An 11,847-nucleotide genomic window follows, 5' to 3' on the forward strand; every position below is an offset into this window, starting at 1 on the left:
AATTTCCTTCGAGACCAAATAAATCTCAGAAAAACTGAGCTTGTTATGGAGCACAAACAGCAGGTTAGGTGGCCTTTTGGCCGAATTTCAAAATAAAGCACTTTGGTTGACCCTTATAGGTCTTTGCAAGTTTGTTTTTGAGCTGTTTCCTCTTTGAAATCTCAAATGAAGTAATTTCTAACTTTTTTTTTCATCTATTTGTATCTGACAAACCAACAACTCCCCACCTGAGGGCGACGGATGATCCATTATAAAGCYCAAATCTCTTCAATAAAACTAATTACTTAATTAAAAGTAACAGAAATACACATGCATAAAATTAACTTACAAAACAGATCAAYAGGTTAAAATAATTAGGCAGGAGGAGACAAAAAGTTCAGAATGATTAGTAACTTGTCAAAAGGACATTTTTAACGGTACATTAATGCATTTTCTTGATGTTTTAGCCAAAGAATAGAATCAGTTTAATCTATTTTGAGCTCAGTGATTGGTGGATTGTGTGTTGATGCATGTCCTGACTGCTGGTGTCTGATTGGTCGGTCGGCGTAGTGATGCAGGTATGACTCATCTTCTACTCAGAGCCCAAAAAAAACGCTGACATGGGGTCCTGACCTTTTGTCTCCTTGGTGACCACTGTGATGTCATCACCTCTGCTTGATCAACAACCTCCTCTTCTGCCTCCTCTCTGTCCATCTCATTTAATCCACCCGGGGTTTGTCAGAGAGATAAATGGTAAAAAGATCAAATAAAATAGAATGAAAGCCCTAGGTCTGAGTTAAGGATGCTCACCATATYAGAGCAATTGTTCGATTACTACTCGTGTTGGAGAATATCTGCTCAAATTTTGGCATTTAATCCGATTTTCTGTGCTGTTTTTTATATTTAACATGGTTGTTATAAGAATTGCTAAAATCTAGCTGTAACTTGAAATTTTGACATAATCTGTACATTTTTATACATGAATGAGCTGTTTGGTTAGATGGTTGCAGGGTGGAGTAATTGATGTAGAAGTGGTCGCAGGGGTTGAGGAGTAAGGTGAACAAAGCGGTGAATGCATCATCAGCTCTCTGTAAGGTCTCAACAAAGAGCCAGAGATTCTTATGTGTGGCTTCAGGACGATTTAGAAGGAGGAAGAGGCCGTAGTGTTTTTTTCCCTTCTCTGTCAGTCCGTCTTATGTTAGGTCCTTTGTTTTCCCTTTTTTCAGACGTCTCTTTCTGTGATCATAAAGTTCAGCAGTTCAGAGAAAGGCGAAGAGCTTGTGGAAAATAAAAGACAGGGACACGGCTGAGTAACGCCAAGGCTGTAATGAAAGCCAGCTTCATTCTTTACATACTGTTACATCATCCCCACCAGCTGTTTTACTCACAAACTAACTCACAAGCTTCAGCAACAATTTCAACTCATCCGAGCTTCAAGACTGTGCTTCTGTGGGAAATATTTGGGTCAAGATAATCGAGTCGGGTCTCCAGAGTGTCACTCTAATGGGATTCTTGAGCATCAATTTTGTTAGCTGTTATTTTGTTTTAATGAAAGTTTAACCATGAGATCTTCTATCAAACGGGACCCAAAATRTTCAGAAGACGTTCCACACCAAATATTTTAGGGGGAAAAGGGTTTTCAGATGATGGAATTACTTAACTTTGGTTCCCTCTACTGGAGAACTAATTGCTTAACATAAGGCCATGTTTTGAAAATATCCATCCATTTTTTCCCACTTATCCTCCATCAAGGGGGTTGCCAGTGCCCATGTAGAGCAGTCACTGTGGGAAAGGCAGGGGAATAACACCCTGGACATCACAGGGACACAGAGAAAAATTAGGCACCTAGAGACATTTCTTCTATGAGTTCACCTGTCCAGGGTGTACCTAGAGTACCAATGACACAATGTACCTGGAGAAAAGCCACTTTTTGACAGGGAGAAAATGAAAACTCCACTCCCCACCAAGCCAGAGTATACCCTTCCAGGTCAGAGAACATCCCTCAAAGCTAATATATGCCCCTCCAGGTCAGAGTATATTTTTCCTGGCCAGAGTATACCCCTCCAGGCCAAAGTATACCTCTCCAGGACAGAGTATACCCCTCCAGGTCAAAGTATGCCTCTCCAGGACAAAGTATATCCCTCCAGGCCAGAGTTTACTTTTCCAGGCCAAAGTATACCTCTCTCCAGGCCAGAGTATACCACTCCAGGTCGAAGTATACCTTTCCAGGTCAAATAAAAAACCTCTCCAGGACAAAGTATACCCCTTCAGTTCAGAGTATACCTCTCCAGGCCAGAGTATACGTTTCCAGGGCAAAGTATATGTTTCCAGGGCAAAGTATACCTCTCCAGGCCAGTGTATACTCTTCTAAGGTCAAAGTATACCTCTCCAGGCCAAAGTATGCCTCTCCAGGCCAAAGTATAACCCTCCAGTTCAGAGTATACCTCTCCAGGCCAAAGTATACATTTCCAGGTTAGTGGACACACTCCAGGTCAGAGTAAACCTCTCCAGGGTGAGTATACCTCTCCAGGCCAGAGTATATCTCTCTAGGCCAAAGTATACCCTTCCAGGCCAAAGTATACCTCTCCAGGTCAGAGTATACCTCTCCAGGCCAAAGTATACCCCTCCCGACCAGAGTATACTGCTCCAGGCCAGAGTATACCTCTCCAGGCCAGAGTATACCTCTCCAGGCCAAAGTATACCTCTCCAGGTCAGAATATATCTCTCCAGGCCAAAGTATACCCCTCCAGGTTAGAGGACACACTCCAGGTCAGAGTAAACCTCTCCAGGCTAGTGTATATCCCTTCAAGTCAGAGTACATCTCTCCTTAACTTGGTCAAATCTTCCGTTCGTTATCAAGACATGAMAAATTTTTACTATTTTTGTGATAAAACAGTCACAAACCAAATTTTAGAAGTTGTAGTTTTAGAACATTTTGACTTTTCAATGAGAAATGTGGTCTTTGCGATCTTTTTTGGAAGTCTTATATTTTTACTGACCGAAATTTAGTTGAAGTAATACGTGTCTACATGTTAAGAAGATTTAAGTTGCTTAACTTGCCTAACAAAATTGGTAATCCTTCTATGTATGACTCAAGACTCCTGATAACATGAGGGTATAATCAGGCCTRAGGGGCATTAATTGGCCTAATGTATTTGAGGTATAATTTAGCCTTGACCTCCTTGTATAGTTTGGACTAGGGGTAAACTATGGCTTGTTATGCAAACCTGCACCTTCYTGCTAAGATGTGACAGCTCTGTTCTGTAAATGTCTAATAGAAATAAACAAGTTTTAGTATTCCTTGAAGGTGTGCATATCACCTGCTGCCTTTCATACCAGTTTTAGTCAAACATGCTATGCTGATATAAYATGGAGTTTTAGATGTTTTGATCAAACCTGGAAAATAATGTTATGCACAATCTTATTTAATTTTATGAGCTGCATCAATCTCAAGAGAATGTGGATGACTCTCAGCTACAACCAATCTAACTCAAGCTCCATGTTATTTAAAACTGACTTGAATTCTAGCCGTTGTTTTGTTTTGGTTAATTAGTTGTGGGGGCCATCTGGAATTGGAATGACTCCAAAAGTCGATGCAAAGTTTTTAATCAAAAATCTCATGCAGTGTTTTGTGGATGAGTCTCAGCTAAACCCTCACACAGTTTTAGCTCGATRTCTGTAAAATTGGCAGAGTTGGAGCCATTTTTGTGCTTTCTAAATTTAGTTGGCTGTGGCGACCACTTTACAGTGAGGTGACTCCAAAAGTTAATCAGCTGTGCATCAGACAGCTATTTCCTGAAAGTTTAATTAAAATCCATCCAGTGTTTCATGAAGCTTTTTGCTCAGACAGACAGGTTTGACTTTAAGGAATAATCAATATAATTTTAAATAGAGATTTTGTGTAATCTGTTAGCAGTCTAAGCCATTTTTTGTTTGTTTTTTGGCTGTGGCAGCGGGTTGAAACGATTATTACTTGTACATTTAGAGACCACTTTCTGTAAGTCCTAAAATGCATGTTTTTGGACTGTAGGAGGAAACCGGTGTACCTGGAGAAAACCYGGGCATTGAATCCAGGACTTTCTTGTTGTGAGGCAACAGTGTTAACCACTAAGTTGTCATGCTGCCAAAGATAAAGTAAAAGCTAACAGAAGAAACATATTTGCATAATTTATCAAGAACATTATTGGGYTGAAATACATTTCAAGCTACAGAAAACCTCAGCTGTTTGGTTTCTCTAATTATATCAAAAATATGACTTTCAAACTGTGTTTGTCCTAATTAAAATACAATGAAAACTGGCAAATGCTATTGTGGAAACAGCTGAATTGGTTGTTTGTTGGCAGTCACCACTGCATGGTCTTGGACCGGGTCAGCTTCCTGGTCAGGGCGTGGCGAACAGTCAGCATGTAGGAGCGGCGGTCGGGCAGAGGGCGCAGCTGATCAGACACCAACCTGGCAACAAATTGGACAACTTGTCAGCAACATACCAAGTGGATTAATGAAAGCTCGAAAACCGAATGARTTCAGGGAAATGACGAAACAAGTTGGAGGTTAAATCCATTGGCAACTTGGTTTGTACAAAGTCAAACAAAAAAACAGCAGAAACAAACCTAATGAGCTGCAAAACAGCCGTTTCCACTGCTGAAACCGCTTCAGCCACAGACAGCTCTCTAAAACTGCATCTACATACACAAACACAAACACTTAAAACTATCATTTAGACACAGTGAAGAAATTAAAATCCATGATCTACAAGCAAACCTTAAATCTTTGGCAAGTTTTTGCCCTTCCTCTGTCGTCACTTCTCTCCCAATTTCTAGATCTGCTTTATTGGCTACCAGTACTGTAGGAACAACTACACACCCACAGAGAGATAAAGGAAAAAACAATAAAACAGCAGAATGATGTTGTGGCATGTAGTTTGGACAGGCTACCTACACAAAACATAATGTGCTACCAAATAAGGAATGCCTGTCAGCTCCATTCGTGTGAAAGTAACAATAGACAAGATGTCGAGCAGAAAACAGACTCAACCTAAAGATAATTCAGCTGAATGTGTTATTAGTAACTGTCTAAGTTATGGGTTCTCAGAGACCAGCTATACAGTTTTGTCAGATGAAATTATTTCCTGTTTTGTAACTTGAAAACCTGAAAAATCTTGAACATTTAGAGCTGTCTTTAAAACCAWAGCAGTGTGTTTAAAACTGTGAGTAAATCTCAAAATTCTTAGAATCATTTTTATTTTAGTGCATTGGGAACACTGCCACTTAYACTCTGTTATGGACTAATTATTTATATCTGTTCTACCTTGACACTGTCCAGTAATCATATCTTATTATAACTAGTTCCGGCTGTTTTACTCTATCGGCCCAGACTTCAAGACTCCAGCAATGCATGACCTCTTTAATTTCTGATAAGGTGTTTCCGGGCTGACAGTCCTGTCATTGGTTAGATGGTTACAGTTGGCGAATTGTGATTGGTTGTAAGCATGTCACATGATGTTATATTATCGGCTGCTCTGCGCTGACGAGCCAGCCACAACTCGACAGACTTCCTGATTGACTTCTGCTTGTTGTTGCTCAGATTAAATCAATTGACGACCATACACGYAGACTTTCTGTGCATTTATTCCAACATGTTTCTGCATTCTTGGTAAAACTTGCCACAACATACTCTAAATCAAACCATGCATCAATTTTTTAATCATTTTAAAAACAATTGGGAAAAATTGGGTTGTTCTGAAATATAGAAGTGTCTGCATTTTTCTTTACAAACTCAAATATTTATTGTATAAACTGAAAAATATTTAGGATTTATCATTCCTGTCAATCACCAAACTAACAGTTTCTGAGAACTGTTGGAGGTCAACCAACGTCTGGCACCGATGAACAGGTATTCGGTTCCAGGATGGTTTTACAACATTTAACAATTCCTTTGCACTTCTTTATTTTGCCTCAGAAACAGAAACATTTTTGATATTCCTCACAAGTTTTCAATTGGATTAATGTCCAGGAATTGAGCTGGACACTTCATAACTTTGATTTTTASAATTGCTTGTTTACTGGTGTATTWWATGGGTTTTGAGCTTTACTCACAAYTTTGAACACACTATTATTTTGARCACAACTGYRTATGTGGACATGCAAATTTTAYTTTGTGGTTCTGTRYGTTTAATAGATTTGATTAKYTCTAACWTTTGTGACTCCTAGTTAATATAGTACAGATTCTTGTATCAAAGAGTAATGCACCRGCCTACCAAGACTACATTTAGTTTTGTCGATGACAGCTTTGAGTCGAGGGATCTCCAGGAAGCTGCAACGCTGAGTGATGGAGTAGATCAGCAGGAAACCATCAGCCCAGCGTATGGACGACTCCAGAGAAGCCACAGAGCYTTCCTGGAGGAGTGTATATCAAAAAGTATCAACATTTATTTYTAAATTTACAGGGATAAATGATGCACATTTGGCACCAATCTCATAATTGTAAACTTTATGAAAACATATGAGCAAGCACCTATYTTAGCTCAAATACACAAGTAGTAGTTTGGATATGTTTAGAGTTAAAATAGCGATCTCCACTCAGGCTATTTTTAGAAAACTAGTGACGTGACTACATCTGCTCAACACCTGTGTGCATTCAAACTCTGGTAGCAGCTCTGTTTATTTCAATCACAGTGTGAGGTTTTACCTGTGTTGAAGCTTAAAGAAATTCGGGACAATGGCATCCAATGGGGACCTCCACTCAGGCTATTTTTAGAAGACTAATCACGTGACTACGTCCACTTAACACTGGTGGTCTAACACTGTGGTTACATGAAATTGTGTGGTCACGCAAACATACATTATCAAAACTAGACCGTCTCATTTAACAGTCATTATATACAGCCTGCTCAGACTGCGTAGTAGGGTGTGGCCTCAGTGGACCACAGTCCACGTGGGCTACAACCCATGAACTGAGACACATCTGAGTGTGGCTTCCTATCGGTCTGCCATGAAATTGGTATTATAATCTAAAGGGAGTGTCATATACTAAAAATGATAGACGATATTTAAACTAAGATTGCCTCATTAGTTATATTTTCTTGATTTGAGGTGCTGGGGTTTTTTGGGTGTCAACATTTTGCTACAATGAAAGGAATCACAGATCTGCCAAATCACTCAATGCTGTTCATTTTATTAGGTCTAATTTAAGCAAAACCTTTTAGATGTTATTTTATTTTCATACTAAAGAAAAAAAACTGTGATTATAAATAAAATTAAACAAAAGATAAAATTGACCTTGAATGGTAAGTCCATGATCTCCATTTCCAAGACCTCCTGGTCCACCAGCCGATTACATCTGTATGTCACTTCTGCAGAAACATCTGAGCTATAATTATCCTGCCAGTGGCTAATGTAGGTGAGTAAGAAATGCTCCAATTATTTTTGTCCATGTCAGAAATGTAAAAATATTTATTGAAGCCCTTACCCTTTTTATGGTCATATTCTCCTATAAARCGTTTGGTTATGAAACGAACACACAGTGCTGCAGACACAAAACAGACACGGTCACCGGGGAGCGCAGGGCCTGAAACACAACACACACTGGCAAAGATTTCTCCTCTGATTAACACGTTCACATTTGATCTGCACTCTGTTTGCTACACGTCGTTGTGGAGCTGCCTGCCTTGTTTAAACAAACGAGCGAAGGGCTTTCTCTGAGCTCGGCTCACAGTCTGAAGGGCTYGTGTTTGTTTGACTTTTGTGTCTGCCGCTAAAGGACTCGCTGTATTTTAGCAGAGGACATTAAAAAACGGTTGGTGACATTTGTTTGAGGCGTCCTCAAAGCTTGCCACTGTGTTCATATTTACTGCATGATCCGTGGCGATTTATGGTGAGACAGAAACCCCAACCYTATTTATTTCAAATTAGAAAACCATTTAAAACAAAGTGACTGATCCRCCTCCTATAGAGCGGGGGACTCTGCAAACTGACATAAATAAGCACCACAATCCAGGGGTCTGAATCTTCTGGTGGCCCTGGTTTAGTGAGGTTATCTGAGAARCACAACCCAGGAATAAAGAAAATAATGAGATAATGATGTATTTAAAYTCAAATGGATGCAAAAACACCTGATGGGAATACAAAGTAAACAAATGCTGAAGTACCACACAGATGCACACAAACTTTAGGAGAAAAAAAGAAGACAAGGAAACACTACAGTAAATGTACCCAACTATATACATGAATTTTGCCCAAAAGACGACTCGAAAAAAGAGATTAAGCTGTGTGAAATAAACATACACGTGCTTAGGCAACATAAAAGTGGCACCAAGATCCACTGAGATGTTTATGGAAACAGGCAGAAGTTCAAAGGTCACAGAGGTTACACCTTACGGCTCAGGAAACTGGGTCAACTTTAGACTTTCTGTTCTGAGCCTCTCAAAGCGGAACTAAACTCCCTTTGTCTGCTCAAGGATGACTGAATATTAAATCTTTTCAATGGYTTTTGAGCTCAGGTTTCAGGAGGTCAGTTATGATCTATTTTACCTGTTTTTCCGGTGTTATGAGCTCCCAAAATAAGAAGTTTCACCAGCACCATCTTCCTCCTTGAAGTCACTACTCGTCCGTCTTCCCGTGTACGAGAAAAGCCGTACGACAAAAAAAATAAAATAAATAAATACTGTGCAAATAGTCATGTGACTAAAACTGAATGCTTACTGCAGATGCAAAGCTTCCTTCTGAGTGAATACTGACCTCAAGGAAAGAAAACAATCCAGATGCCAGGAGGAGTGAATGAACCTGCCTCAGACACTAAGCAGAGCAGAACAGAGAGATGCGACTATCCTCGTCTCATGTCTGCCCGACTCTCTCTGCTTGTGTTTGGGTGAAAGAGCTCTCCATCTTTGGGAACAGCAAATGACAAGAGCCCATCRTCTGGAGGTGTAGAATCCCAAGTCTACAGGTTCTTTCAAGACATGTTTAAATCTTTTTAGTGGTTTCGGATCATCCCGATAAACTGCCTCACACAATAAAACACAACAGGCTCAAGTAGAGGAATTAATAAGGTTTTGACTCTAAAAGTAAAAATAAAAAGGTTCTGTTTCACAATTATTACAATATAATCAGTGTGATTAAATAAATAGCCCCTAAATAAATGTAAAATGTGATTTATTTTGTTGATATAAATTTCTGGAAATGTTTTCATCAATCTTTTTGCTGTCTTTTCAAAATAGTCAACTTTGTTTTGGGGGAAAAAGCAGAAATATTTAAGATTAATTTATTAAATTTAGAAAAAGGAGTAAAAATTAAAAGTTTCTTAAATGCCATTTTTTAAATTTTGCCACAAGACAGCGCCATTTTCCATTTACGGGAGACAATTTATTTTAATGTTTAATTTCATAACATAACTTACGGACAAGTTGGGGTTTATATAAAGTGGGACTGCAATGCTTTGGTCTGAATTCTCCAGCGTTCCAAAGAAACGATCTTGGAAACTCTGGAAAATCTTTCCAGAACAAAGGTTCTACGTCTTACCAACACCATCAAAAAGGTAGTGACGTACAAAATCGACACAAAGACCAACTGGGTTCACAGCGTGTCAAGTGGAATAACTCCACGAGATCCAGAACCAACAATCAAAAACAAAAAAAAAAAAGTATTGTTCTGGATCTCAAACAGAGAACTCAGGCACCATACGAAGCAAAAATATATCCCTCAATATATTATATGACAATATACTGTATTTCACGTGTATTCATATATTGTGATATTTACATGCCAATATATCATGTCTTGCCTTGCAATATATTATTTATGTAAGTAATTTATTGCAATACATGGTAAAATACTGCAATTATTGCCATTTTCATGTATTGACCAAATATATTTTTGTGCTGTTTAACATATTGTTGGATATATTCTACCTGACCCTGACTCCAACACTAAGGTTAACCAGGAGAAATGTGACCCAAGTAGGGGTCTCCAGAAAAAGTGGTGCGTACAGTAACGCCCCTTTTGTTCTTGTCCAATCAGGTGGTGCCGTACGGTATCGCCCCTTATTTGCTTGTCCAATCAGGTGTGTCCCTTTAACAAAGTCCGTCAAATCAGGTGTGTCGCTTTAGAATCGCCTTTCCTTGTGACGCGCCCACTCGTCCGCAGTCATTCGCAGAGACCCCTACTTGCTTGACAGAGAGCAGGGGGGAGGGACCTGAAGGTTGTATTTCTTCAAAATGTCCTGATGCATCTCAGTTATCCAGGTAGAAAAAATCAAAAAGAAAAAATAAGTAGGTCCTCTGGGTGGGTTCTTCTTTAGTGAAATCTTTCGTCTCTCCTCCAAGAGACTTCTTCAGTCTGATGAGTTTCAGGTGAACTCAGCCTTATAAGCCCTGCCTCCACCTGGACAAACAGGTTAGTCGTATGCAAAAGAGGGCCATCGCCTAACAATAGGCTTGATTAGCTCTATTGTTCATAGAGAGTCATGTCCCCTATCATCTGACCTGTGGCGTGTTATGTGCTGTGAATGCAAGTGGGGGTTCAACGTCCCCTTCTTTTTGTCCCTCTTTGTGTTGGTATCATTGGGGCCCTGACTCACACCATTTGCTCACAGGGGGCTGAGTCATACTTGCAATAACAGCACTGTAGGAGGAGGACAACTGGACACCAAGGCCTCCACCTCTGTTTAATGGTGGACGGTTTTTCTTCACAGAGTTGTCTTCCTTTACTCCTCTCTCAAACCAATGTTCCTCTCTATCAAGGATGAGAATATCTTCATCCCTGAAAGAGTGACTGCTGGCCTGTAGATGAGTGTAAACTACAGGGTACTGGCCTGTGGATGAGTGTAAACTGCAAAGTCCTGGCCAGATAATGTTGCTCGTCTGTGCTGGCTCATTCTTTTGAACAGTGGTGTTTGGTGCTGGGGAACTGGATCTTTGGGGTGAACCAGTCCATTTAATGTGTTTTGGGGTTTGCAAGCCACTGGGACATGTTTAGAGAATAAACTTATCAGTTTCTCTGAAACTTTCGCCATACACAGGATGACGACTGGTTTGGGGTCTTCATTTTCACCTGGTGGTTGATTGGAATCCTGTTTGGGTTTCTTGTCTCCTTTCAGGAAAGCCCAGTTAGGATAACCACACTGCTCCAGGGCCTGTCATGGATGTGCCTTCCCTGCCTCTTGGGTTTGTGGAGACTCTGTCTGGCATAGAGTCCTGATGATTCCTAACTTGTGTTCCAGTGGGTGATACCTTGGGTTGAGCCGGAATATCCATTACGGATAATGCATTTTTGACGAGTGAGCATGAAACGAATAAAACATATCCACACTCATTCTGAAGGAAGATCCTCATTGGGCAACTGACTGAGAGCCCGCCCCTCCCCTCACAGACTCCTCCAAATAGGGGTCTCTGCGGATGAGTGGGCGTGTCACAAGGAAAGGCGATTCTAAAGCGACACACACCTGATTTGACGGACTTTGTTAAAGGGACACACCTGACTGGACAAGCAAGAAAGGGGCGATACCGTACGGCACCACCTGATTGGACAAGAACAAAAGGGGTGTTACTGTATGGCACCACCTGATTGGACAAGAACAAAAGGGGTGTTACTGTACGGCACCACTTTTTCTGGAGACCCCTACTTGGGTCACATTTCTCCTGGTTAACCTAAGTGTTGGGGTCAGGGTCAGGTTGTAAAGACAAGAAGCAGGATCTAAGAATACCGTCATGTAGGCCTCGTAGCGCACAGTGTTTATGCTTTAGACACGCCCACTTACAGTACATTCCACAGGTAACCCCTTCTCGACTCGTCTCTGCAGCAGGAGCTGTGCTCGACTCACACACACACACACACACACACACACACACACACACACACACACACACACACACAC

The 11,847-nt window shown here is 40.5% G+C and overlaps 1 protein-coding gene across 2 annotated transcripts; it reads right to left on the bottom strand.

Moving 5' to 3' along the window:
- Nucleotides 1-4,203: 4,203 nt before the first annotated feature.
- Nucleotides 4,204-8,609, bottom strand: zgc:110699 (ras-related and estrogen-regulated growth inhibitor). 2 transcript variants are annotated; one of them, XM_014025114.1, is made up of 7 exons: nt 8,508-8,609; nt 7,447-7,545; nt 7,257-7,330; nt 6,236-6,374; nt 4,741-4,834; nt 4,590-4,661; nt 4,204-4,431 (listed from the first exon to the last, which is right to left on the bottom strand). In XM_014025114.1, the coding sequence occupies exons 1-7, from the start codon at nt 8,557-8,559 to the stop codon at nt 4,323-4,325; spliced, it is 639 nt and encodes a 212-aa protein (XP_013880568.1). In that variant the 5' UTR covers nt 8,560-8,609; the 3' UTR covers nt 4,204-4,322. The 2 variants fall into 2 exon arrangements, with proteins under 2 accessions (XP_013880568.1, XP_013880566.1); XM_014025112.1 differs by having other exon boundaries at nt 4,400-4,661.
- Between the last annotated feature and the right edge of the window lie 3,238 nt (nt 8,610-11,847).

Source organism: Austrofundulus limnaeus, unplaced genomic scaffold (genome assembly GCF_001266775.1).
Source record: "Austrofundulus limnaeus strain Quisiro unplaced genomic scaffold, Austrofundulus_limnaeus-1.0 Scaffold457, whole genome shotgun sequence".
Taxonomy (NCBI): domain Eukaryota; kingdom Metazoa; phylum Chordata; class Actinopteri; order Cyprinodontiformes; family Rivulidae; genus Austrofundulus; species Austrofundulus limnaeus.